Source organism: Bos grunniens, chromosome 7, assembly GCF_055505025.1.
Source record: "Bos grunniens cultivar Pamir isolate PY7600 chromosome 7, Bosgru_T2T1.0, whole genome shotgun sequence".
Classification (NCBI taxonomy): domain Eukaryota; kingdom Metazoa; phylum Chordata; class Mammalia; order Artiodactyla; family Bovidae; genus Bos; species Bos grunniens.
In genome coordinates this window covers 8,555,335-8,579,928 of record NC_141171.1, presented here as the reverse complement: position 1 = coordinate 8,579,928, position 24,594 = coordinate 8,555,335, and the positions used below count along the sequence as shown (strand labels likewise).

Below are 24,594 nucleotides of genomic sequence, written 5' to 3'. Positions count from 1 at the left end.
GGGAAACATTTAAAGAGAATTGGATGGTAAAGAAATGAAAATAATTAATGTTAGACTTAAGAAAAATGTCAAAGATTGTAGAAATGTTGACAGACACAAAGAGAATGTGTGACTTTACTTTTGATATGAATTATCTACCTTAATGACTCAAAGTCAGAACTACATCTATATTTAAGGAATTTGTAATTCAATTCATCAGAAATGGGGCAAAATATTCCTGAATTGACTTTGATTTTCTTCTTTTAATGTGGGACTTCAACACAAAATACCTTGATCTAGGGGAAACTAGATGGCTAAACTGAGAAGCTTAAAATCATTTCCCATGAGCCATATGTTATTGGATAAATGTGTATGTTACATTCCTACTGTAACTATAACAAATTACTATACTAGTGGGTGCAGAATTAAAGCTCTGGAGAACAGAAGTTGCTCTCCCTCTCACTGGACTCAAGGCAAATGTATGTGAAAGCTGAGATGCATTTGGACACTCCAAGAAAGAATGAACAGCCTTACTAGATCAACTTCTAGTGGCCTCCTGCATTCCTTATGTCATAGTCCTTTCAGCATCTTCAAAGCCAGCAGCACGGCATCTTCAAAGCTCTCCCTAGCTACGATTCTTCTTCCTCTCTCCTCCACATTTAGAATACCATTGCCATTACTTTTGTTGTTCAGTTGCTAGGTTGTATCTGACTCTTCAAGACCCTATGACTGGAGCACGCCAGGCCTCCTATCTTTCACTATCTCCCAGAGTTTGTTCAAATTCATGTCCACTGAGTCAGTGACTCTATCTAGCCATCTCATCCTCTGCCACCCTCTTCTCCTTTTGCCTTCAGTCTTTGCCTTTGCATATACCAACCTGGATAATCCAAGCTAATCTCAACAGAGAATGAATGATCAGAAAGTTTTTTATCTGCTACCTTTATTCCCCCTTATACAAGCTAACATATTTAAAAGTTCTTGGGATTAGGATGTGGACAGCTTTTTCAGACCATTATTCTGCCTACTATAAAGGGTTTTCCTGATGTATATAATGTGATGTCATTCAAGAGCTGTTATATGAAGACGTGAACACAGAATGCATTACAGCTATGGCAGTGAGTAAAATCTTTTTCTTATAAAATTATATACAAAACTGATATTGGGTACAGAAGATGTAAAGTATCACCTATACCCTACTGTAACACAGTGTGTGCTAAGTTGTCTCAGTAGTCCACCAGGCTCCTCTGTCCAGAGGATTCTCCAGGCAAGAATACTGGAGTGGGTTGCCATACCTCCTCCAGGGGATCTTCCCAACCCAGGGGTCAAATCCACATCTCTTACATCTCTTGCATTGGCAGGCAGGTTCTTTACCACTATCACCACCCAGGAAGCCCATATTGTAACAAAGGACCTTAGCCTTATTAAAGCGTGCCCACAGACCAGGACCTGCAGCATCACTCGGGAGCTTGTTAGAAATGCAAGGTCCTAGGGCTCACTGCAGACCTAGTTGGTCAGAATTTGTACTTGAATTAGAATCCCTGATAATCTGTATGTGCAAGGACATAAAAGAAGTGCTGGTATAAAATGGGTTTTCTCACCTTCTCAGGGTTAACATTTGTGGCAGGACAATTATTTGTGTCAAGTGCTATACTGTTTATTATGGGGTTTTAGCAGCATCCCTTAAAACACTGCCAAATATCCCCAGGAGCAAAATCATCTCTGATGGAAAACCACAAACCAAAGTTTGAGAACTGGAAACATTCTTATGGAATTCGATTCATGACTCCAACGTGAAATAGGCTTGCAATTTTCAGTAGAAAATTACATACAGCAGAACTTTACATACTTCTGAATTCTATACCTGAAATGGAGGATGGAGTTATAATAGTGCTACCTCACAGAAAGTGGTTCTCTGAAAATTAAATCAGATAATCCCTCTAGTGTGCTAAGGTAGGTTGTGGTGCTTGAAAATACCAAAATATGCATCATAACTTACAAATATTTTTAATTAGGAGCTAATCAATTCCCCTTAACTTCAGAAATAAGTATGAAGTCCTATCTTCCTGACCCAGGGATCAAAGGCAATCTCCTTCATTGCATACAGATTCTTTACTGTGGGAGCCCCCAGGAAAGCCCATTTAGCATACTCAATTCCCCTTCACTTCAGGAATAGGTCTGAAATTCCTAGTAGAGTTAGTAAAAGTGTCAGGAAGGGGGGACGTGCACTGCTCAATATTTTACATCAAAGGAGCAAAGTTGGTCCTCTAATAAAGAGGGTAGTAATAATTTCCTAAGGGTATCTTGGGCCATGCCCCCACCACAAGTCAGTGCTTTGAAGAACCAAGGAACCTATGCAAGAGAATTGCCTCATTCTCATAGGGCTGATAACCTGCTCTCCTGAGAAACAGAAAATCACCAGGAAAAAAAATTTTATTTCTGTCCAGATCAAGTTCCACAGGGAAATCCAGTGTTTATATGTTATTGTAACGCAATGGAAATGCTTCTAATGAGCAGATTGTTGTTTAGTCACTAAATCATGCCCAACTATTGTTAGGACCCTATGAACTGTAGCCCACCAGGCTCCTCTGTCCATGGGATTTCCCAGGCAACAATGCCGGAGTGGGTTGCCATTTCCTTTTCCAGAGGATGTTCCAGATCCAGGGATCAAACCCATATCTCCTGCATGGGCAGGTAGATTTTTTACCACTGAGTCACCTGGGAAACCCAATGAGCAGATATTGAGCTGTAAATATCTCCTCTGCTGCATTCCCTGAGTCTGTGTAACCTGAACATGAATGAGACACAGCTGTAGTTTTGGAGTCCTATGTCTGACTAAAGGATCAATGAGTGACCCCTTCCTGCTGTCTTACTGGGGAAAGAGTTTCAGATTTCATCATCAGACATCTGGGAAGAGATTCAGATTTCCACAAAAAAAAACTGTCTCAGAGTTCCCATGCAGGTGAGTCCAAGAGCCCAAAAGACACTGATGGAAAAGGTCAGAGGAAGGAAATTCAAGAATGCTTACCTGACATCACCTGAACAGCTGCTCAGCCCAGACCAGAGCCCAGAGACCACTGTGGTTGTTAGCTTGCTTGATTAAATATCAAGGTATCTTTATGATGCTAAAAAGAAAAGTGAACACTGAATTCAATAAGACAATGCTAAGTGTTACCCACCACATGATAGGAACGAAAGCCCAATTATGAGAGGCATAAAGTGCTTCCAGTAAAAGTAGAACATATGTCCAAGCATCTTCCTAATTAACTGGAGTAGAGAAATAGGGTATTAGTTGTGCAGTGTATAAAATAAAGTGAAGGCATTTCTTTCTAACTTTTAAGATTGGATATTTGACCATATCTCCAAATTGATGAGAAGGATCCACACCAAGGCATGCCTGCAAATACATCCTTGCAACTACAGTACACATATTTCACAGTATAGGAAACATATGTCAGAGTGTCTTCTGTGAAATACATGAAAAAAAATTAAGATGTAAAAAGGAGTATGCTAATGAGGTTAAAGTGAAGTGTGAAAGTTGCTCAGTCGTGTCCAACTCTGCGATCTCATGGACTATACAGTCCATGGAATTCTCCAGGCAGAATACTAGAATGGTAGCCTTTCCCTTCTCCAAGGGATCTTCTCAACCCAGGAATTGAACTAGGGTCTCCTGCATTGCAGACAGATTCTTTACCAACTGAGCTATCATGGAAGCCCTAAAATACTGTAACACTTTGTATTTCTGCAGAAAACTCAGAGACTCAAGAAAACCCTTGCTACTATTTTGAAAGTTCTCACCCCAAAATATGACAGATCTTTAAGGTTTTCCCAGGTCTATGATATGAAAGAGATTTCCTATGGCTTTCTTAAACTATACACTGAGTTAGAGCAAAGATTTATATATTTGATCACCTTTTTATTTACCTATTACTCATACATCCGTTTTTAAATTTTCAACCTTTCAAATAATTTTTACAAATGACTTTTGTTCAATTGACTTTTGGGCATACTTTTGGCCATAATATTTTAAATTTATTTACTTAAAAATGTTTATTATCTTACTTCTGAGTTCTTTTCCTTATTTAAGGTGCTTGTGCCCACGCTTTGTTGTTCAGTCACTCAGTCATGTCCTACTCTTTGTGACCCAATGGACTGCAGCATGCCAGGCTTCCCTGTCCTTCACCATCTCCCAGAACTTGCTCAAACTCATGTCCATTGAGTTGGTGATGCCATCCAACTATCTCGTCCTCTGTCAACCCCTTCTCCTCCTGCCTTCAATCTTTCCCAACATCAGGATCTTTTCTAATGAGTTGTCTCTTCGCATCAGGTAGCCAAAGTCTTGGAGTTTCAACTTCAGTATCAATCCTTCCAATGAATATTCAGGATTGATTTCCTAAACAGTATGAAAAGGCAAAGAGATATGCCCACACTTATATTTTATATATTTAGATATCAAGGCATTATTCTTATGCTGAAGTTGTAATCTCTTTAATTTTTTGTAAAATGTTAGGAGGAGGAAGAGAGGCAAAGTTTTTTTTGCAAACAGTTCTTCAAATAAATATTAAATTGGCACAGGAAAACCATGTTCTTCTATCTGATTTTTAAAATGACCAATTTCATTTTATATTCATTGTATGTTTTAAACATCCTTTTTTGAAGTTTTGGTTTTTTCCCATTCTTTATTTTTCTCTTGGGCTACACATTTCATACACCTATCAAACCATAAAGATAATATTATTTTATTCTTTCTTTGGATTAATTTATTTTTTCTTTTTAATCATTTTTCTGGGCATTAAGCAAATATAAGAGAACATGAAATTTCACCATAACCAAAGAAGTTTTTCTTCACCACAGTCTCTCAGGGATCATTTGAGCTTATTAGATCTTTTTACCCCCTGACGTCCATTTTCTCTATATGTGTGTGTCTATATTTCTCTGCCTCTCCTTCTCTGTCTCTCTCTTTCTCCCTCTGTCTCTGTCTCTGCTTCTCTCTCTCTCTCTCTCTCTCTCCGTGTGTGTGTGTGTGTGTGTGTGTGTGTGTGCATGCACACACACGCGCTTAGTCACTTCAGTCATGTCCAACTCTGTGACCCCATGGACTGTAGCTGACCAGACTCCTCTGTCCGTGGGATTTTCCAAGCAAGAATACAGGAGTGAGTTGCCATTTCCTCCTCCAGGGAATCTTCCTGACCCAGGGTGCAAGCCAATGTCTCTTGAGTCTCCTGCATTGTCAGGCAGATTCTTTACTATTACACTGAGAAGCCCAAATATATATACATACATATTTCTTAAAATCCAGGTTTTGAGAAAGAATATAGATTCGTATACAGACACATATTCACTTAACAACTCTTTATGTATGTTTAATACATGGCATAAAAAAAGCAATGCTAATTTCAAAGCACAAGTTTATTGAACATGGGAAGTTTGACACTGGACGTTCTGGGTGCCTTTTGTACATAACCTGATCTGATTAATTTGAGCTATTTTGACCTCTAACTTAATCAGGATAGTTAGGGGTGAAAAGGATATGTTAGTAACAGCCTATGAAGCCAGGATGTACTGTGTGTGTGTGTGTATGTGTGTGTGTGTTTCTGTCCCTGACTTGTGGAGTGTGAAATGTCCTCAAAGCAAGGATACTGAGCTCACATATTCCAAAGTGACTCTTACACAAAGAGACCAAAATTCAGTCAAAAGAAGGGATTCACTTAAATATACAGGTCACCTTTGCAACAATTTCATAAAGCGCTAGGGGAAAATAGTGTGGATGAGGGGATCCTTGTGCCTTGAAAAGTTAGCATCAGCTAGGCCACCTTTTTTTTTTAACATCCTCTGACTTCATTTCTCCTCACTCTCCCTCCTGTCCATTAATCTCCCCAAATTTGCTTCCTTTTTTTTAAACATAAATGTTATGAACAAATACACTAGAGGCTTCTGCAATGAATGTATATCCTGCCTACAGTACAGTTTTACTGATATATTCATAGTTTTTTTTTTTTCTTCCTTTAGGTCTCTAACCAAATGTAACTGTATTTTCAAGTTTTTCTTGAAGCCACAAAAAATAGCACACCCTCTTTGCTTTGTCCCTTAAACCTACTGCAGCCATCTGACATGCTACATATATTGCATATATTTTTAATTAGCTTATATTATTTTTTATACCTGGAATTTAGGAGCTTTTTGTTTCTCAGAACCCTGTACTTATTGCCTTGATGGCACCTGGAACACTGCCCAAGTCAATTTATATTCCCCAAAAGAATGAAAGAATTTCTCATTAAAACTATGGAATAGTAAAACAATTGTACTACAATAAAAATTAATTTAAAATAAAAAATCAATTTAGAAAAATTAACTTGAAAAGTTAAGAACATAAAACAGAAAAAAAAAACTGCAGAATACATGACATCTTGAGTAAAAAGGTAAAAGCACTAGTTTGCTAGTGAGAGAAGGCACAGACAATTCCTAAAGAGGATCAAATACATGAACAAAATATTAGCAATATATTGTGACATAAAATTATATTGTGCTTAGTCATGTCCAACTTTTTTTGACTCCTTGGACAGTAGCTGCCAGGCTCTTCTGTCCATGGGATTTTCAGGCAAGAATACTAAAGTGAGTCACCATGCCATCCTCCAGGGGAACTTCCTAACCCAGGTCTCCCACAATGCAGGCAGATTCTTTGCCATCTGAGCCATCAGGAAAGTCCTCAGAAAATTATAAATGGTAGCATTTCAACTGTGTGGTTAATGTCATTTGGTGCAAAAAAAAAATCACAATATTAATGTTTTCCTTGTAGTCACCTCTATCACATGGCACCGAGAAACATAACAAGAGATTCAGAATTTTTGCTTCTGGGACTTTCGGAGAAAGCAGAACTGCAGCATCTCATATTTGGACTTTTCCTCTCCATGTATCTGATCACTGTGTTTGGAAACATGCTCATAATCCTAACTGTCAGCTCAGACTCCCACCTCCACACCCCCATGTATTTCTTCCTCTCCAACCTGTCCTTTGTAGACATCTGTTTCACCTCCACCACCATCCCAAAGATGCTGTGGAACATCCAGACACAGAGCCAAGTTATAACTTATGAAGACTGCATCACCCAGATGTTTTTTTTCATGCTATTTGCAGGGTTGGACATCTTCCTCCTGACAGTGATGGCCTATGACCGTTTTGTGGCTATCTGTCACCCCCTGCATTACACAGTCATCATGAACTCCAAAATATGTGGAATTTTGGTTCTGGTTAGCTGGATCATCAGTGTCCTGGATTCCTTGTTACAAACCTTAATGGTCTTAAGGCTGTCCTTTTGCAAAGAGGTGAAAATCCCTCACTATTACTGTGAAGTCAAGTTGTTGATCCAACTTGCCTGTTCTGACAACTTTCTTAATGACATGGTGATGTACTTTGCAGCTGGACTTCTAGGAGTTGGTCCCTTTGCTGGCATCCTTTACTCATATTCTAAGATAGTTTCTTCCATACATAGAATCTCATCAGCTCAGGGGAAGTATAAAGCATTTTCCACCTGTGCATCTCACCTCTCAGTTGTCTCCTTATTTTATTGCACAGGCTTAGGAGTGTACCTCAGCTCTGCTGCTACCCACAGCTCACATTCAACTGCAACAATGTCAGTGATGTACATTGTGGTCACGCCCATGCTGAACCCCTTCATCTACAGTCTGAGGAACAAAGACATAAAGAGGGCTCTGAACACTTTCTTTAGAACGCCACCTAGAAAAGGATTACTTGTCTTCCACTGAGGAAGGGCACATGATTGAAGACTTCAAAGCCTCAGAGCCAGAAATTGCAGATCTTTAATGAGATTCTTTGATCAGATTGTGGAATTCAAACTTGCTCCTTCTATTTATTTCCTGGAGTTTCCACTTATTTGACCTCAACGCCTCCCTACAATTTCTGTAACTAGCTTGATTAAGCTTGTGAGGTCCCTCATATCTAAAAGATTTTCCCCTTTCTGTTTTCTCCAACTCTCAAATTTATCCTCACCCTTGGATCTGAAAAATTGGGGAATTCACATTTATCATAGGGTTTATCACATTTATCATAGAAGGGTTTCTTTTTTTAATTGAAGAAGAGTAGTTTACAATGTTGTTAGTTTCAGATATACAGCAAAGTGACTCAGTTATACATATACATAAATTTTTTCAGGTTATTTTCCCTTGTACTTTATTACAAAACGTTGAGTATAATTCCCTGTGGTATATAGTACATCTCTATTTGTTATCTATTTCATATATAGTAGAGAAGGCAATGGCAACCCACTATAGTACTCTTGCCTGGAAAATCCCATGGACGGAGGAGCCTAGTGGGCTGCCGTCTATGGGGTCGCACAGAGTTGGACATAACTGAAGCGACTTAGCAGCAGCAGCAGTGTGGATATGGAGTCGGACACGACTGAGCGACTTCACTTTTCACTTTCATGCATTGGAGAAGGCAATGGCAACCCACTCCAGTGTTCTTGCCTGGAGAATCCCAGGGACGGGGGAGCCTGGTGGGCTGCCGTCTATGGGGTCGCACAGAGTCGGACACGACTGAAGCAACTTAGCAGCAGCAGCAGCATTGTGGATATGTTAATCCCTAACTCCTAAATTATTCCACCCCCTACCATTTTTCTTTGGTAATCATAAGTTTGTTTTCTATCTGTGGTATATTTCTCTTTGGTACATAGGTTCACTTGTATCATTTTTTTAGATTTTACATATAAATGATACCATGTGATATTTTTCTTTGTCTTACTGTGATAATCTCTAGGTCAATCCATGCTGCTGTGAATGTCATTATTTTATTCTTTTATGGATGAGTAATATTCCTCTATATCTGTACCACATACATATGTTCAATAAGTTTTATTCTCCTCATTAAGATTCCACTGTGTTCTTCAGCTCTGTGTCCATAATGCCTACCACAGCCGCAGCCACTGGCAAAAATAGATTATTGAATATACCTGTCTTCATGTAGATTCCAAAAGTGAAAGTGGAGTCTCTCAGTTGTGTCCGACGCTTTGCGACCCCGTGGACTGTAGCCTACCAGGCTCCTTAGTCCATGGGATTCTCCAGGCAAGAGTACTGGGGTGGTTGCCACTTCCTTCTCCAGGGGATCTTCCCAACCCAGAGATCAAACCTGGGTCTCCCTCATTGGAAGCAGACGCTTTAACCTCTGAGCTACCAGGGAAGCCCCAGTAGATTCTGAAGGTAACTTAAATTTGAGTAGTTTGTCAATAAATACATGAAACATAAAGAAGAATTTTTAAATATACTTTACACTGCTGTGCAAAATATTTCTTTTTGAAGCTGTACATCTACTCTTCATATTATGGAAGATCAATATTCATGTGAAATGGATTTTATATATTGGAATGAAACAGTTGATGGCTTATCTATGGGTTTGTATTGTATTATCTTCCTGTTTCTGCTTGAAAACTTCCAGTACTTGCCTATACATGAATCTTTCATTACATGTAATCTCTCTGTCTTTTTATGTGTGTGCTTGTTGTTGTTATTTTTTTAGTTGGAGTATAATCACTTTACAATGTTGTGTTAGTTTCTGCTGTACAACAATGTGAATCAACTATACATATATCCCCTCCCTCTTGAGCTCTCCCCCATTCTTCCCATCTCAACCCCTCTAGGGCATCACAGGGCACCAAGCTGAGCTCCCTGTGTTATAAAGCAGCTTCCCACTAGCTATTTTACACATGATAGCATATATATGTCAATGCTACTCTCTCAATTATTCCCACCTTTTCTTCTCCCTCAGTGTCCACAAGTCTGTTCTCTACATCTGCATCTCTTTCTTACCCTGTAAGTAGGTTCACTGTAACATTTTCTAGATTATATATATATGCGTTGCTGTTTAGTTGCTAAGTTGTGTCCAACCCTTTTGCAACCCCATGGACTGTAGGCCACCAGGCTCCTCTTCCATGGGATTTCCCAGGCAACAATACTGGAGTTGGTTGCCATTTCCTTCTTCAGGGGATCTTCCCAACCCAGGGATCAAACCCATCTCTCCTGCATTGACAGGTGGATTCTTTACCACTGAGCCACCAGGGAAGCCCCCATATAAGTGTTAATATATATTTCTTTTTATATTTTGATTACTTCACTCTGTATGACAACTCTAAGTTCATCCACATCACTTACAATTGATTCAACTTCATTCTGTTTTATGGCTGAGTAATATCCCATTGTATTCATGTGCCACATCTTCTTTATCCAGTCATCTGTCAGTGGACATCTAGGTTGCTTCCACGTCCTGACTATTGAAATAGTACTGCAATGAACATTGTGCTACATGTGTTTTTTGAATTATGGCTTTCTCAGGATATATGTCCAGTAGTGGGATTGTTGTATCTTATGCTAATTCTCTTTTTAGTTTTTTAAGGAACTTCCATACTGTTCTCTACAGTGGCTGTATCAATTTACATTCCCACCAACTGTGTAAAAGGGTTCCCTTTTCTCCACACCCTCGTTAGCATTTATTGTTTGTAGATATTTTGAAGATGGTCATTCTAACTGGTGTGAGGTGATATTTCATTGAGCTTTGATTTGCATTTCTCTAATAATGAGTGATGTTGACCATCTTTTCATGTGCCTCTTGGCCACCTGTATGTCTTCTTTGGAGAGAAATCTATCTTGGTCTTCCACCCATTTTTTGCTTGAGTTGTTTCTTTCTTTTTTTTTTTTTTGATACTGAGTTTAATAAGCTGTCTCTATAATTTGAAGATTAATCATTTTTCCATACTTTGTTTGCAAACATCTTTTCCCATTGAGAACAAGTTGGAGGTTATATTTTCATCTTGTTTATGATTTCTTTTGGTGTGTAAAAACTTTTAAACTTACTTAGGTCCCATTTGTTTATTTTTGTTTTTAATTTCATTATTCTAGGAGGTAAATCAAAAGAATATTTTGCTGTGGTTTATGTCAAAGAACATTCTGTCTGTTTTCCTCTAAGAGTTTTGTAGTGTCTGGTCTTTAAGTCTTTAATCCATTTGGAGTTTATTTCTGTGTATGGTGTTAGAAAGTGTTCTAATTTTATTCTTTTACATGTAACTGTACAGATTTCCCAGCACCACTTATTGAAGAGGCTGTCTTTTCTCCATTGTATATTCCTGACCCCTTTGTCATAGATTAAGTGACCTATGGGTTTATCTTTGTACACGGGTTTGTCTTTGGACTTTCCATCCTGTATCATTGGTCTATATTTCTTTTTTTGTTCAACTGCCATACCATCTTGATTACTGTACCTTTGTATAGCTTGAAGTCAGGGAGACTGATTCCTCCAGTTCCATTTTTCTTTCTCAAGATTGCTTTGGCTCTTTGGGGTCTTCTGTGTTTCCATACAAATTGTAAGATTTTTTTTGTTCTAATTCTGTGAAGAATGCCATTGGCAATTTGATAGGAGTTTCTGTACTGAATCTGTAGATTGCTTTGGATAATATATTCCTTTTCACAATATTGATTCTTTCAATCCAAGAACATGGTATATTTCTCCATATGTTTGTATCATCTTTGGTTTCTTTCATCAATATTTTATAATTTTTTGATTACAGGTCTTTGCTTCCTTAGGTAGGATTTTTTTCCCTAGGTTTTTTTTGTTGTTGTTGTTGTTATTATTTTTTTTTCAATGGTAAATGGTATTATTTTGTTGTTGTTGTTGTTATTTTTGTTTCAATGGTAAATGGTATTATTTCCTTAATTTCTCTTTCTGCTCTTTTGTTGTAGTGCATAGGAATGCAAGAAATTTCTGTGCATTAATTTTGTGTCCTGTATCTTTACTAGATTCATTGATTAGCTCCAGTAGTTTTCTGGTGGCATCTCTAGGATTTCTATGTATAGTAACACATCATATACAAATAGTCTCAGTTTTACTTCTTTTTTTCAAATTTGTACTTATTAATTTCCTTTTCTTATCTGATTGCTATGGCCAGGACTTCCAGACTATGTTGAAAGTGGTGAAAGTGTACATTCTTGTCTTGTACCCAATCTTAGGGGAAATAGTTTTTCACCACTGAGAATGTTTCCTGTGGGTTTGTTGTATATGACCTTTATTATGTTAAGGTTCATTCCCTCTATGCCCACTTTCTGGAGAGTTTTTTTTTTTTTTTTTATCACAAATGAGTGGTGAATTTTATCAAAAGATTTTTCTACATTATTGATCTTTACCTTTGTTTTCTTTGCTTCTATTACATTTATTTCTACTCTGATCTTTATTGTTTAGTCCCTTCTAATGACTTTGGGTTTTCTTTTTTTTCTACTTTTGCTAGTTGCTTTAGGTATAAAAAGTTAGATAGTTTACTGGAGATGATTCTTGTTTCTTGAGGTGAGATTGGACTGCTATAAACTTCCCTTTTAGAACTGCCTTTGGTACATCCCATTGTTTGGGGCTTTCATTGTCATTTGCTTCTAGGTATTTTTGAATGTCCTCTTTAGTTTCATCAGTGATTTCTTAGTTATTTAGCAGTGTAGTTTAGCCTCCATGGGTTTGTGTTTCTTACAGTTTTTTCCTGTAATTGATTTCTAACCTCAGCATTGTGATCAGAAAAGGCTCTTGCTAAGATTTCAATTTTCTTAAAATTTCTAAGGCTTGATTTGTGACCTCAGATATATCTATGCTGGAGAATGTTCCATGTGCACTTGAGAAGAAAGTGTGTATTCTGCCTCTTGCAGGTAGAATGTCTTATAAATATCAATTAAACCTATCTGGTGTATTATATCATTTAAAACTTGTGTTTCCTTATTTATTTTCTGTCTAGATGGTCTGTCCTTTGGTGTAAGTCAGGTGTTAAAGTCCTACACTGTTATCCTGGTACTGTCAATTTCCCCTTTTACAATTGTTAACATTTGTTTTGAGGTGCTCCTATATTGGGTGCATAAATTCTGTCTTTTCTAAATTTTGTCATAATAATAAAAGGAGCAATGTATTGAAAAGTTATCATTGAGCCATGAAAGATGCCAGGATTCTTGGCCTCTGGAGGAGAGGAATTCAATGTGGGGCCAGTGACGAGGTTTGATCACTCGGAGCTTTTGTGTGACAAAGTTTTATTAAAATATAAAAGAGATAGACAAAGTTTCTGACATAGATCAGAAGGGGGCAGAAAGAGTGCCCCCTTTTCTAGTTTTAGCAAGCTGTCTTATGTCTGTTAAAAGGCTATTATTTAGAGGCGGTCCTAAGATGGTGGAGGAATAGGACGGGGAGATCACTTTCTCCCCCACAAATTCATCAAAAGAACACTTAAACCCTGAGTAAAATCCACAAAACAACTTCTGAATGCCAGCAGAGGACATCAGGCACCCAGAAAAGCAACCCATTGTCTTCGAAAGGAGGTAGGAAAAATATAAAAGACAAAAAAAGAGACAAAAGAGGTAGGGACAGAGCTCCATCCCGGGAAGGGAGTCTTAAAAAAAGAGAAGTTTCCAAACACCAGGAAACACTCTCACTGCCGAGTCTGTGCCGAGCCTTGGAAGCACAGAGGGCAACATAATAGGGAGGAAAAATAAGTAAATAAAACCCACAGATTATGAACCCAACGGTAACTCCCCCAGCAGAGAAGCAGCACAGATGCCTGCGCCCACCACTAGCAAGCAGGGGCTGGGCAGGGAGGCGCGGGCTGCATTGCTTAGACTAAGGATCGGGCCTGAATGCCCCTGAGGGTAATCCGTGCGAACTAATTTGGGCTAGCAAACCAGACTGTGGGATAGCTACCACGTGAGAAGCCCTAAGACACCGCCAGGCCCATGCACAGAACAAAGGGCGGAACAAAACTAGCTGGCTGCAGACCTTCCCCCTCTGGTGACAGGCAGCCAGAGCCGGAAGGGGGCAATCGCAGCCCCAGAAAGACATTATCTATCAAACTGCAAGCAGGCTTCTTTGCTTACTAAGACTTCTTGGGGTTCTGGACAGTCATCCGCCTGAGAAGGTGCGCCAGTTGTACACCCAGAAAACCAAGCGGCAGGGACAGGAGAGGCAATAAGTCGCAGTGACCGCGCTCGCCAAACACCTCATCACCCGAGCTGCTCGAAGCTGGGAAGGGCACAAAATGCAGGCCCAACGGAGTCTGCGCCTCTGAGGACTACCCAAGTGTCTGAACCTGAGAGGCTTAGATCTGGGAGGTGCATGCAGCCCATGGCCGGCCTCGGACGGTTCCCGACGGAGCAACCTAGAGCCTGAGCTGTGTGGGCAGTGGGGGTGCACACGCCGTGAGCGGGGGCAGGCCCAGTGTGGCTGAGACACTATGAGCACACGCCAGTGTTATTTGTTTGCAGCGTCCCTCCCTCCCCACAGCGCGACTGAACAAGTGAGCCTAAAAGAAAGTGTCCACCACTGCCCACTTTGTGTCAGGTCAGAAAACAGACACTGAAGAGACCAGCAAACAGAAACTAAAACCTAGGGAACCGCCTTGGAAGTGACAGGTGCAATAGATTAAAACCCTGTAGTTAGTACCGACTACATAGGAAGGGGCCTATAGATCTTGAGAAATATAAGCCGGACCAAGAAACTATCTGAAAATGAACTGACCCCACACTGCCTACAACACCAGAGAAAGTCCTAGATATATTTTTACTATTTTTATGATCATTCTTTTCTTTTCTTTTTTTTCTTCTTCTTATTTTTTCTTTTTCTTTTTTTTCTTTTTTTAAACTTTTTTTTTTTTGAAGTCCTCTATTACTCCTTTAATTTTCATTTTTATAAGCTACTATTACTTTTCAAAAAATAAGACTATTTTTTAAAACAAACTTCATGTATATATATTTTTAAATAACTTTTGTGACTTTGTTTTTTTCTTCTTCTTCTTTTCTTTAATATTGTATTTTTTAAAATCTAACCTCTACTCTAGGATTTTAATCATTGCTTTTTGGTATTTGTTATCAATTTTGTACCTTTAAGAACCCAATCTTCAGTACCTATTTTTACTTGGGAGCGAGATTACTGGCTTGACTGCTATCTCATCCTTTGGACTCTCCTTTCTCTGCACTAGGTCGCCTCTGTCTCCTCCGTCCCCCTTCTCTTCTCTACCCAACTCTCTGAATCTTTGTGTAGTCCAGACGGTGGAGGACACTTAGGGAACTGATTACTGGCTGGATCTGTCTCTCTCCTTTTCATTCCCCCCTTTTATCCTCCTGGCCACCTCTGTCTCCTTCCTCCCTCTTCTCTTCTCTGTATAACTCCATGAACATCTCTGAGCAGTCCAGACTGTGGAGCGCACATAAGGAAGTGATTACTGGCTAGTTTGCACTCTCCTCTTTTGATGCCACCTCACCTCATTCGGGTCACCTCTAACTCCCTCCTCCCTCTTCTCTTCTCCATGTAACTCTGTGAACCTCTCTGGGTGTCCCTCACTGTGGAGAAACTTTTCATCTTTAACCTAGATGTTTTATCAATGGTGCTATATAGAAGGAGAAGTCTTGAGACTACTGTAAAAATAAGACTGAAAACCAGAAGCAGGAGGCTTAAGTCCAAATCCTGAGAACATCATAGAACACCTGACTCCAGGGAACATTAAGCGATAGGAGCTCATCAAACACCTCCATACCTACACTGAAACCAAGCACCACCCAAGGGCCAACAAGTTCCAGAGTAACACATACCACGCAAATTCTCCAGCAACAAAGGAACACAGCCCTGAGCTTCAATATACAGGCTGCCCAAAGTTACCCCAAATCCACTGACATCTCAGAACTCATTACTAGACACTTCATTGCACTCTAGAGAAAAGAAATACAGCTCCACCCACCAGAAAACCGACACGAGCTTCTCTAACCAAGAAACCTTGACAAGCCATCCATACAATCCCAACCACAGTGAGGAAACTCCATAATAAAGAGAACTCCACAAACTGCCAGAATACAGAAAGGACACCCCAAACTCAGCAATATAAACAAGATGAAGAGACAGAGGAATACCCAGCAAGTAAAGGAACAGGCTAAATGCCCACCAAACCAAACAAAAGAGGAAGAGATAGGGAATCTACCTGATAAAGAATTCCAAATAATGATGGTGAAAATGATCCAAAATCTTGAAATCAAAATGGAATCAGAGATAAATAGCCTGGAGACAAGGATTGAGAAGATGCAAGAAAGGTTTAACAAGGACCTAGAAGAAATAAAAAAGAGTCACTATATAATGAATAATGCAATAAATGAGATCAAAAACACTCTGGAGGCAACAAATAGTAGACTAACGGAGGCAGAAGATAGGATTAGTGAAATAGAAGATAGAATGGTAGAAATAAATGAATCAGAGAGGAAAAAAGAAAAACAAATTAAAAGAAATGAGGACAATCTCAGAGACCTCCAGGACAATGTTAAACACCCCAGCATTCGAATCACAGGAGTCCCAGAAGAACAACACAAAAAGAAAGACCATGAGAAAATACTTGAGGAGATAATAGTTGAAAAATTCCCTAAAACGGGAAAGGAAATAATCACCCAAGTCCAAGAAACCCAGAGAGTCCCAAACAGGGTAAACCCAAGGCAAAACACCCCAAGACACACAGTAATCAAATTAACAAAGATCAAACACAAAGAACAAATATTAAAAGCAGCAAGGGAAAAACAACAAATAACACATATGGGGATTCCCATAAGGATAACAGCTGATCTTTCAATAGAAACTCTTCAGGCCAGGAGGGAATGACAAGACATACTTAAAGTGATGAAAGAAAATAACCTACAGCCCAGATTACTGTACCCAGCAAGAATCTCATTCAAATATGAAGGAGAAATCTTAAAGCTTTACAGACAAGCAAAAGCTGAGAGAATTCAGCATTACCAAACCAGCTCTCCAACAATTATGTAAAGTTTAAAAATAAAATAAAATTAGAAAAAAAAACTCAACATTCAAAAAACTAAAAAAAAAAAGGATATTCTCTAGACAGGAGACACAAAAATGGTGTATAAACACAAACCCAAAACAATAAAGTAAATGGCAACGGGGTCATACTTATCAATAATTACCTTAAATGTAAATGGGTTGAATGCCCCAACCAAAAGACAAAAACTGGCTGAATGGATACAAAAACAAGACCCCTATATATGTTGTCTACAAGAGACCGACCTCAAAACAGGGGACACATACAGACTGAAAATGAAGGGCTGCAAAAAGATATTCCATGCAAATAGAGATCAAAAGAAAGCAGGAGTAGCAATACTCATATCAGATAAAATAGACTTTAAAACAAAGGCTGTAAAAAGAGACAAAGAAGTACACTACATAATGATCAAAGGATCAATCCAAGAAGAAGATATAACAATTATAAATATATATGCACCCAACATAGGAGCACCGCAATATGTAAGACAAATGCTAACAAGTATGAAAGGGGAAGTTAACAATAACACAATAATAGTGGCAGACTTTAAGACCCCACTCACACCTATGGATAGATCAACTAAACAGAAAATTAACAAGGAAACACAAACTTTAAATGATACAATAGACCAGTTAGACCTAATTGATATCTATAGGACATTTCATCCCAAAACAATGAATTTCACCTTTTTCTCAAGCACACATGGAACCTTCTCCAGGATAGATCACATCCTGGGCCATAAGTCTAGCCTTGGTAAATTCAAAAAAATAGAAATCATTCCAAGCATCTTTTCTGACCATAATGTAGTAAGATTACATCTCAATTACAGGAAAAAAAACTATTAAAAATTCCAACATATGGAGGCTGAACAACACGCTGCTGAATAACCAACAAATCACAGAAGAAATCAAAAAAGAAATCAAAATATGCATAGAAATGAATGAAAATGAAAACACAACAACCCAAAACCATGGGACACTGTAAAAGCAGTGCTAAGGGGAAAGTTCATAGCAATACAGGCATACCTCAAGAAACAAGAAAAATGTCAAATAAATAACCTAACTCTACACCTAAAGCAACTAGAAAAGGAAGAAATGAGGAACCCCAGGGTTAGTAGAAGGAAAGAAACCTTAAAAATTAGGGTAGATATTTGGCAAAACTAATACAATATTGTAAAGTTTAAAAATAAAATAAAATTTTAAAAAAAAGAAAAAAAATTAGGGTAGAAATAAATGTAAAAGAAACAAAGGAGACCATAGCAAAAATCAACAAAGACAAAAGCTGGTTCTTTAAAAGGATAAATAAAATTGAAAAACCATTAGCCAGACTCATTAAGAAACAAAAGGAGAAAAATCAAATCAATAAAATTAGAAACGAAAATGGAGAGATCACAACAGACAACACACAAAGGATCATAAGAGAATACTATCAGCAATTATGTGCCAATAAAATGGACAACTTGGAAGAAATGGACAATTTCTTAGAAAAGTGCAACTTTCCAAAACTGAACCAGGAAGAAATAGAAAATCTTAACAGACCCATCACAAGCACGGAAATTGAAACTGTATTCAGAAATCTTCCAGCAAATAAAAGCCCAGGTCCAGACGGCTTCACAGCTGAATTCTACCAAAAATTTAGAGAAGAGCTGACACCTATCCTACTCAAACTCTTCCAGAAAATTGCAGAGGAAGGTAAACTTCCAAGCTCATTCTATGAGGCCACCATCACCCTAACACCAAAACCTGACAAAGATGCCACCAAAAAAGAAAACTACAGGCCAATATCACTGATGAACATAGATGCAAAAATCCTTAACAAAATTCTAGCAATTAGAATCCAACAACACATTTAAAAGATCATACACCATGACCAAGTGGGCTTTATCCCAGGGATGCAAGGATTCTTCAATATCTGCAAACCAATCAATGTAATACATCACATTAACAAATTGAAAAATAAAAGCCATATGATTATCTCAATAGATGCAGAGAAAGCCTTTGATAAAACTCAATGTCCATTTATGATAAAACTCTCCAGAAAGCAGGAATAGAAGGAACATACCTCAATATAATAAAGCCTATATATGACAAATCCACAGCAAACATTATCCTCAATGGTGAAAAATTGAAAGCATTTCCCCTAAAGTCAGGAAGAAGACATGGGTGCCCACTCTAACCATTACTTTACAACATAGTTTTGGAAGTTTAGGCCACAGCAATCAGAGCAGAAAAAGAAATCAAAGGAATCCAAATTGGAAAAGAAGAAGTAAAACTCTCACTGTTTGCAGATGACATGATCCTCTATATAGAAAACCCTAAAGACTCCACCAGAAAATTACTAGAGCTAATCAATGAATATAGTAAAGTTGCAGGATATAAAATCAACACACAGAAATCCCTTGCATTCCTATACACTAATAATGAGAAAATAGAGAAATTAAGAAAACAATTCCATTCACCATGCAGCAAAAAGAATAAAATACTTAGGAATATATCTACCTAAAGAAACTAAAGACCTATATATAGAAAACTATAAAACACTGATGAAAGAAATCAAAGAGGACACTAATAGATGGAGAAATATACTATGTTCATGTCAATGTATGGCAAAACCAATAAAATATTGTAAAGTTTAAAAAAATAAACAAATGGGACCTAATTAAAATTAAAAGCTTCTGCACAATGAAGGAAACTATAAGCAAGATGATAAGATAGCCTTCAGAACAGGAGAAAATAATAGTAAATGAAGCAACTGACAAAGAATTAATCTCAAATATATACAAGCAACTCCTGCAGCTCAATTCCAGAAAAATAAATGACTCAATCAAAAACTGGGCCAAAGAACTAAACAGACATTCCTCCAAAGAAGACATACAGATGGCTAACAAACATATGAAAGATGCTCAACATCACTCATTATGAGAGAAATGCAAATCAAAACCACAATGAGGTACCATCTCAAGCCGGTCAGAATGGCTGCGATCCAAAAGTCTACAAACAATAAATTCTGGAGAGGGTGTGGAGAAAAGGGAACCCTCTTACACTTGGTGGGAATGCAAACTAGTACAGCCACTATGGAGAACACTGTGGAGATTCCTTAAATAACTAGAAATAGAACTGCCATATGGCCCAGAAATCCCACTGCTGGGCATACACACTGAGGAAACCAGAATTGAAAGAGACACATGTACCCCAATGTTCATCGCAGCACTGTTTATAATAGCCAGGTCATGGAAGCAACCTAGATGTCCATCAGCAGACGAATGGATAAGAAAGCTGTGGTACATATACACAATGGAATATTACTCAGCCATTAAAAAGAATGCATTTGAATCAGTTCTGAGGTGGGTCATTGAATCAGTTCTAATAATCAGTTCTCTTATACAGAGTGAAGTAAGTCAGAAACAAAAACACCAGTGCAGTATATTAACACATATATATGGAATTTAGAAAGATGGTAACAATAACCCTATATGCAAGACAGCAAAAGAGACACAGATGTATAGAACAGTCTTTTGGACTCTGTGGGAGAAGCGGAGGGTGGGGTGATTTGAGAGAATAGCATTAAAGCATGTATATTATCTTATGTGAAACAGATCGCCAGTCCTGGTTTGATGCATGAAACAGGTTGCTCACGGCTGGTGCACTGGGATGACCCTGAGGGATGGGATGGGGAGGGAGTGGGATGGGGGTTCAGAATAAGGAACACATGTACACCTATGGCTGATTCATGTCAATGTATGGCAAAAATCACTACAATTTATAAAGTAATTAGCCTCCAATTAACATTTTAAAAAATAAAAATAAATATTACAACTTTAAAAGTAATCAAATTAATAAAGCAGGAAAGGACTCACATAGATCATTTGAGAGAGAGAAAGCTGATGGCTAACATATCCACATACATAGTCAGCCTCTTGGGAATTGAAATAATAGCAATGTAAGATAATTAGGATTCCTGTTTTCTCATCCTAAAATTTTTTCATTTTCTTCACAAAGAATATGTAAAATAGATATCTCAGATACTACGAAATATGTGTGCTATTGTTTCACAGGTGTATTTGCAAGCCTCCTTTGGTGGGGATCTTTCTCCTCTCAATATTAAAACACGATCAAATAAGACCCATTATAAAAATTAAAAATATCTTCACTTTAGGTTATATCCCTCTGCAGCTAATACCCTATTTCTGTACCCCCATTTAATTAATAAGATATTTGGACACATGTTCTACTTTTACAGGAAACATTTTATGCCTCTCATCCCTCTTCTAATTGGGCTTCCATTCCTATCGTTGACTCTTGAGAGTCCCTTGGACTGCAAAGGGATCAAACCAGTCAATCCTAAAGGAAATCAGTCCCAAATATTCATTAAAAGGACCGATGCTGAAGCTGAAATTCCAATCCTTTGGCCACCTGATGGGACGAACTGACTCACTGGAAAAGTCCCTGATGCTGGGAAAGATTGAAGGCAGGAGGAGAAGGGGATGACAGAGGACAAGATGGTTGGATGGCATCACCGACTAGATAGATGGACATGAGTTTGAGTAAGCTCCAGAAGTTGTTGAAAGACAGAGAAGCCTGGTGTGCTGCAGTCCGTGGGGTTGTAAAGAGTCAGACACAACTGAGTGACTGAACTGATTTCTGTCATTTAGTTGGAATCACAGAACACTGCCTTTCTGAGTTCAATATTCACTTCTTCTTTTCATATCATAACAATATTAATACATTGATATTTAATTAAGCAAACAAACCAACCACAGTGGGCTCTGGGCTCTGGGCTCTGGGCTTGGCTGAGCTGGTACTCAAACAACCTCAGGTAAACATCTGGGATATCCTTCTCTCTAATCTTTACCTGCAGTGTCCTTTGGGCTCTTGGACTCTCCTGCATGGGAACTCTGAAAAGAAGGTCTTCCTGTGACAGGCTGAATTCTTTTATGGATGGTTGATGTTGGACACTGAGGCTTTGTCCCAAGACAAGACAGCAGGAAGGAGACAAGCACTGGTCCCTTAGTTGGACTTTGGACTCAAAAAGCAATAACCATGTCTCATCTATGCCCAGGTGATACAAACTCAAGGATGCAGCAACGGAGATATTTACAGCTCTTTTTGTTTGCTCATTTGGAGAAGGCAATGGCTCATTAGGTTTATTTCCCTAATGTTGTAATGACCATGAATGCCACAGGGAATTCTGGACACAATCCTTGACAGAAAGGATTCCTCCCCCCTCCCCCCTCCACCGGTGATTCTCTATACCTAGGATAGCATTAACAAGCCAGGTGAATTCAATGCTTATTAATACTTCTATATTAACTCTTGCTTTCCAAAGATCTAAACTGCCAACACCTTAACTCAACCCTTAATTTTAATTTTCTCCAATGAGACTGAGGCAATTATCTTGAATAGGTCCATTGACTCATTAAATAATTGACTTGTGATGGCTACATACCCGGTTAAACCTATACAAAATTGTAATTCCCCTCTTTATAAGGAGGCTTCCCAGGTGGCACAGAAGTGAAAGAATTTCTTGCCAGCACAGGAGACACAAGAGAGGTAGGTTTGATCCCTGGGTTGGGGTGATTCAGTGGAGTAGGAAATGGCAACCCACTCCAGTATCCTTGCCTGAAAAATTCCATGGACAGAGGAACCTGGTAGGCTATAGTCCATGGTGTCACAAAGAGTCAGACTCACTAAGTGACTGGGCACACACACACAATCTTTATATGAGGGACAATTTTGTTTCTTTAATGTAAAATATTGGATAGTGCACTCTTCCAATTCCTGATACTTTTGCTAAAATCATTAGGCATTTCATATTTATATCTAAAGTTGAGAGCTGTCCTTCTGCTTCTCATTATAAAATGTAAGTTTGGGGATATATTTAGATTTTTTTTTAAGTACCATAATCTGCCTTAGTACAGTGTATGTATGTATGTGTTAGTCACTCAGTTGTGTCCATCTCTACAATCCCATGGTTGTAGCCCATGAGTCTCCTCTGTCCATGAGATTAACCAGGCAAGAATACTGGAGTGGGTTGTCATTCCCTTCTCTAAAAGATATTCCCAAGCCAGGGATAAAACCTGTGTCACCTGCATTGCAGGTAGATTCTTTACCATCTGCACTGCCAAGGAAACCTACCTTAGCACATTATAGGAAGTTAATTTTTAGAGAAGCTCCTTTTGTGAGGTAGTGCTGTTATAACTCCCTCCAACGTTTCAGAAATGGGTCTGGGATATATTTAATGTTCTGCTGAAAATTGCAAACTGATTGTGAGATAGAGTCTTGATTAGAATTATTTCAGGATGCTTCCAGTTCTCAGGCTTTGGTTAGTGGTTCTCAATCAGAGATGGTTTTGCTCCTGGGGTTGTATGACAATTAAAAGTCAAATGCTGCAAAACAGCACAATACACGAGATATCAGGGAACACAAGTATCCTGTCCCAAAGTTAACACTGAAGGTGTGAAGAGCCATTTACACCAGCAGTTCTCCAACGTCACTGTGCATACAAGTCACCAGGAACTGTAATTCAGGGCAAATTCTCATTGAGCAGGTCTCCAATGGGCCTGAGGACTCTGCATTTTTAACAATATTGTGGCAGTGTGAAATTGCAGGTCCTAATCTCTGGGTAATATTTTCAGTAACAAGGCTCTGGGCCTATGTTAGAGTCAGGAACAGGAATATTTACGTGTTCTGTAACAAAACTAATTTTTTTACACAATTTTTAAAGAAAGGTTGTTGTTGAATCATGCAAAGACATCGGGATTCTTGGCCCCAGGAGGAGAAGAATTCAATCTGGGGCCAGAGACAAGGCTTGACCGCTCAGAGCTTTTGTGTAATAAAGTTTATTAAAATACAAAGGAGATAGAGAAAGCTTCTGACATCGGCATCAGAAGGGGGCAGAAAGAGTGATTCAACAACAACCTTTCATCTTGGGGGCTCATCCGGGATCCTTCAGGACAAGGAGCCGTGGCTGTGTGGGCGCAGGAGGGCCTAGAGGAGCTATCCCACGTTGGTGGTCAGGAAGGGCGGTGGTGAGGAGATATCCCCCATCCAAGGTAAGGAGCAATGGCTGTGCTTTGCTGGAGCAGCCGTGAAGAGATACCCCACACCCAAGGTAAGAAAAACCCAAGTAAGATGATAAGTGTTGCAAGAGGTCATCAGAGGGCAGACACACTGAAACCAAACTCACAGAAAACTAGTCAGTTTAATCACACTAGGACCACAGCCTTGTCTAACTCAATGAAACTAAGCCATGCCCGTGGGGCAACCCAAGATGGGAGGGTCATGGTGGAGAGATCTGACAGAATGTGGTCCACTGGAGAAGGAAATGGCAAACCACCTCAGTATTCTTGCCTTGAGAACTCCATGAACAGTATGAAAAGGCAAAATGATAGGATACTGAAAGAGGAACTCCCCAGGTCAGTAGGTGCCCAATATGCTACTGGACATCAGTAGAGAAATAACTCCAGAAAGAATGAAGGGATGGAGCCAAAGCAAAAACAATACCCAGCTGTGGATGTGACTGGTGACAGAAGCAAGGTCCGATGCTGTAAAGACCAATATTGCATAGGAACCTGGAATGTCAGGTCCATGAATCAAGGCAAATTGAAGTGGTCAAACAAGAGATGGCAAGAGTGAACGTCAACATTCTAGGAATCAGCGAACTAAAATGGACTGGAATGGGTGAATTTAACTCAGATGACAATTATATCTACTACTGCGGGCAGGAATCCCTCAGAAGAAATGGAGTAGCCATCATGGTCAACAAAAGAGTCCGAAATGCAGTAATTTGAT

The 24,594-nt window shown here is 38.9% G+C and overlaps 1 protein-coding gene across 1 annotated transcript; it reads left to right on the top strand.

The window, feature by feature from the left end:
• The first annotated feature begins 6,767 nt into the window (after positions 1 to 6,767).
• Positions 6,768 to 7,739, top strand: LOC147368255 (olfactory receptor 7A17-like). Its single transcript, XM_086413438.1, has one exon. The coding sequence runs from the start codon at positions 6,786 to 6,788 to the stop codon at positions 7,737 to 7,739; it is 954 nt and encodes a 317-aa protein (XP_086269564.1). The 5' UTR covers positions 6,768 to 6,785.
• Positions 7,740 to 24,594: the final 16,855 nt, after the last annotated feature.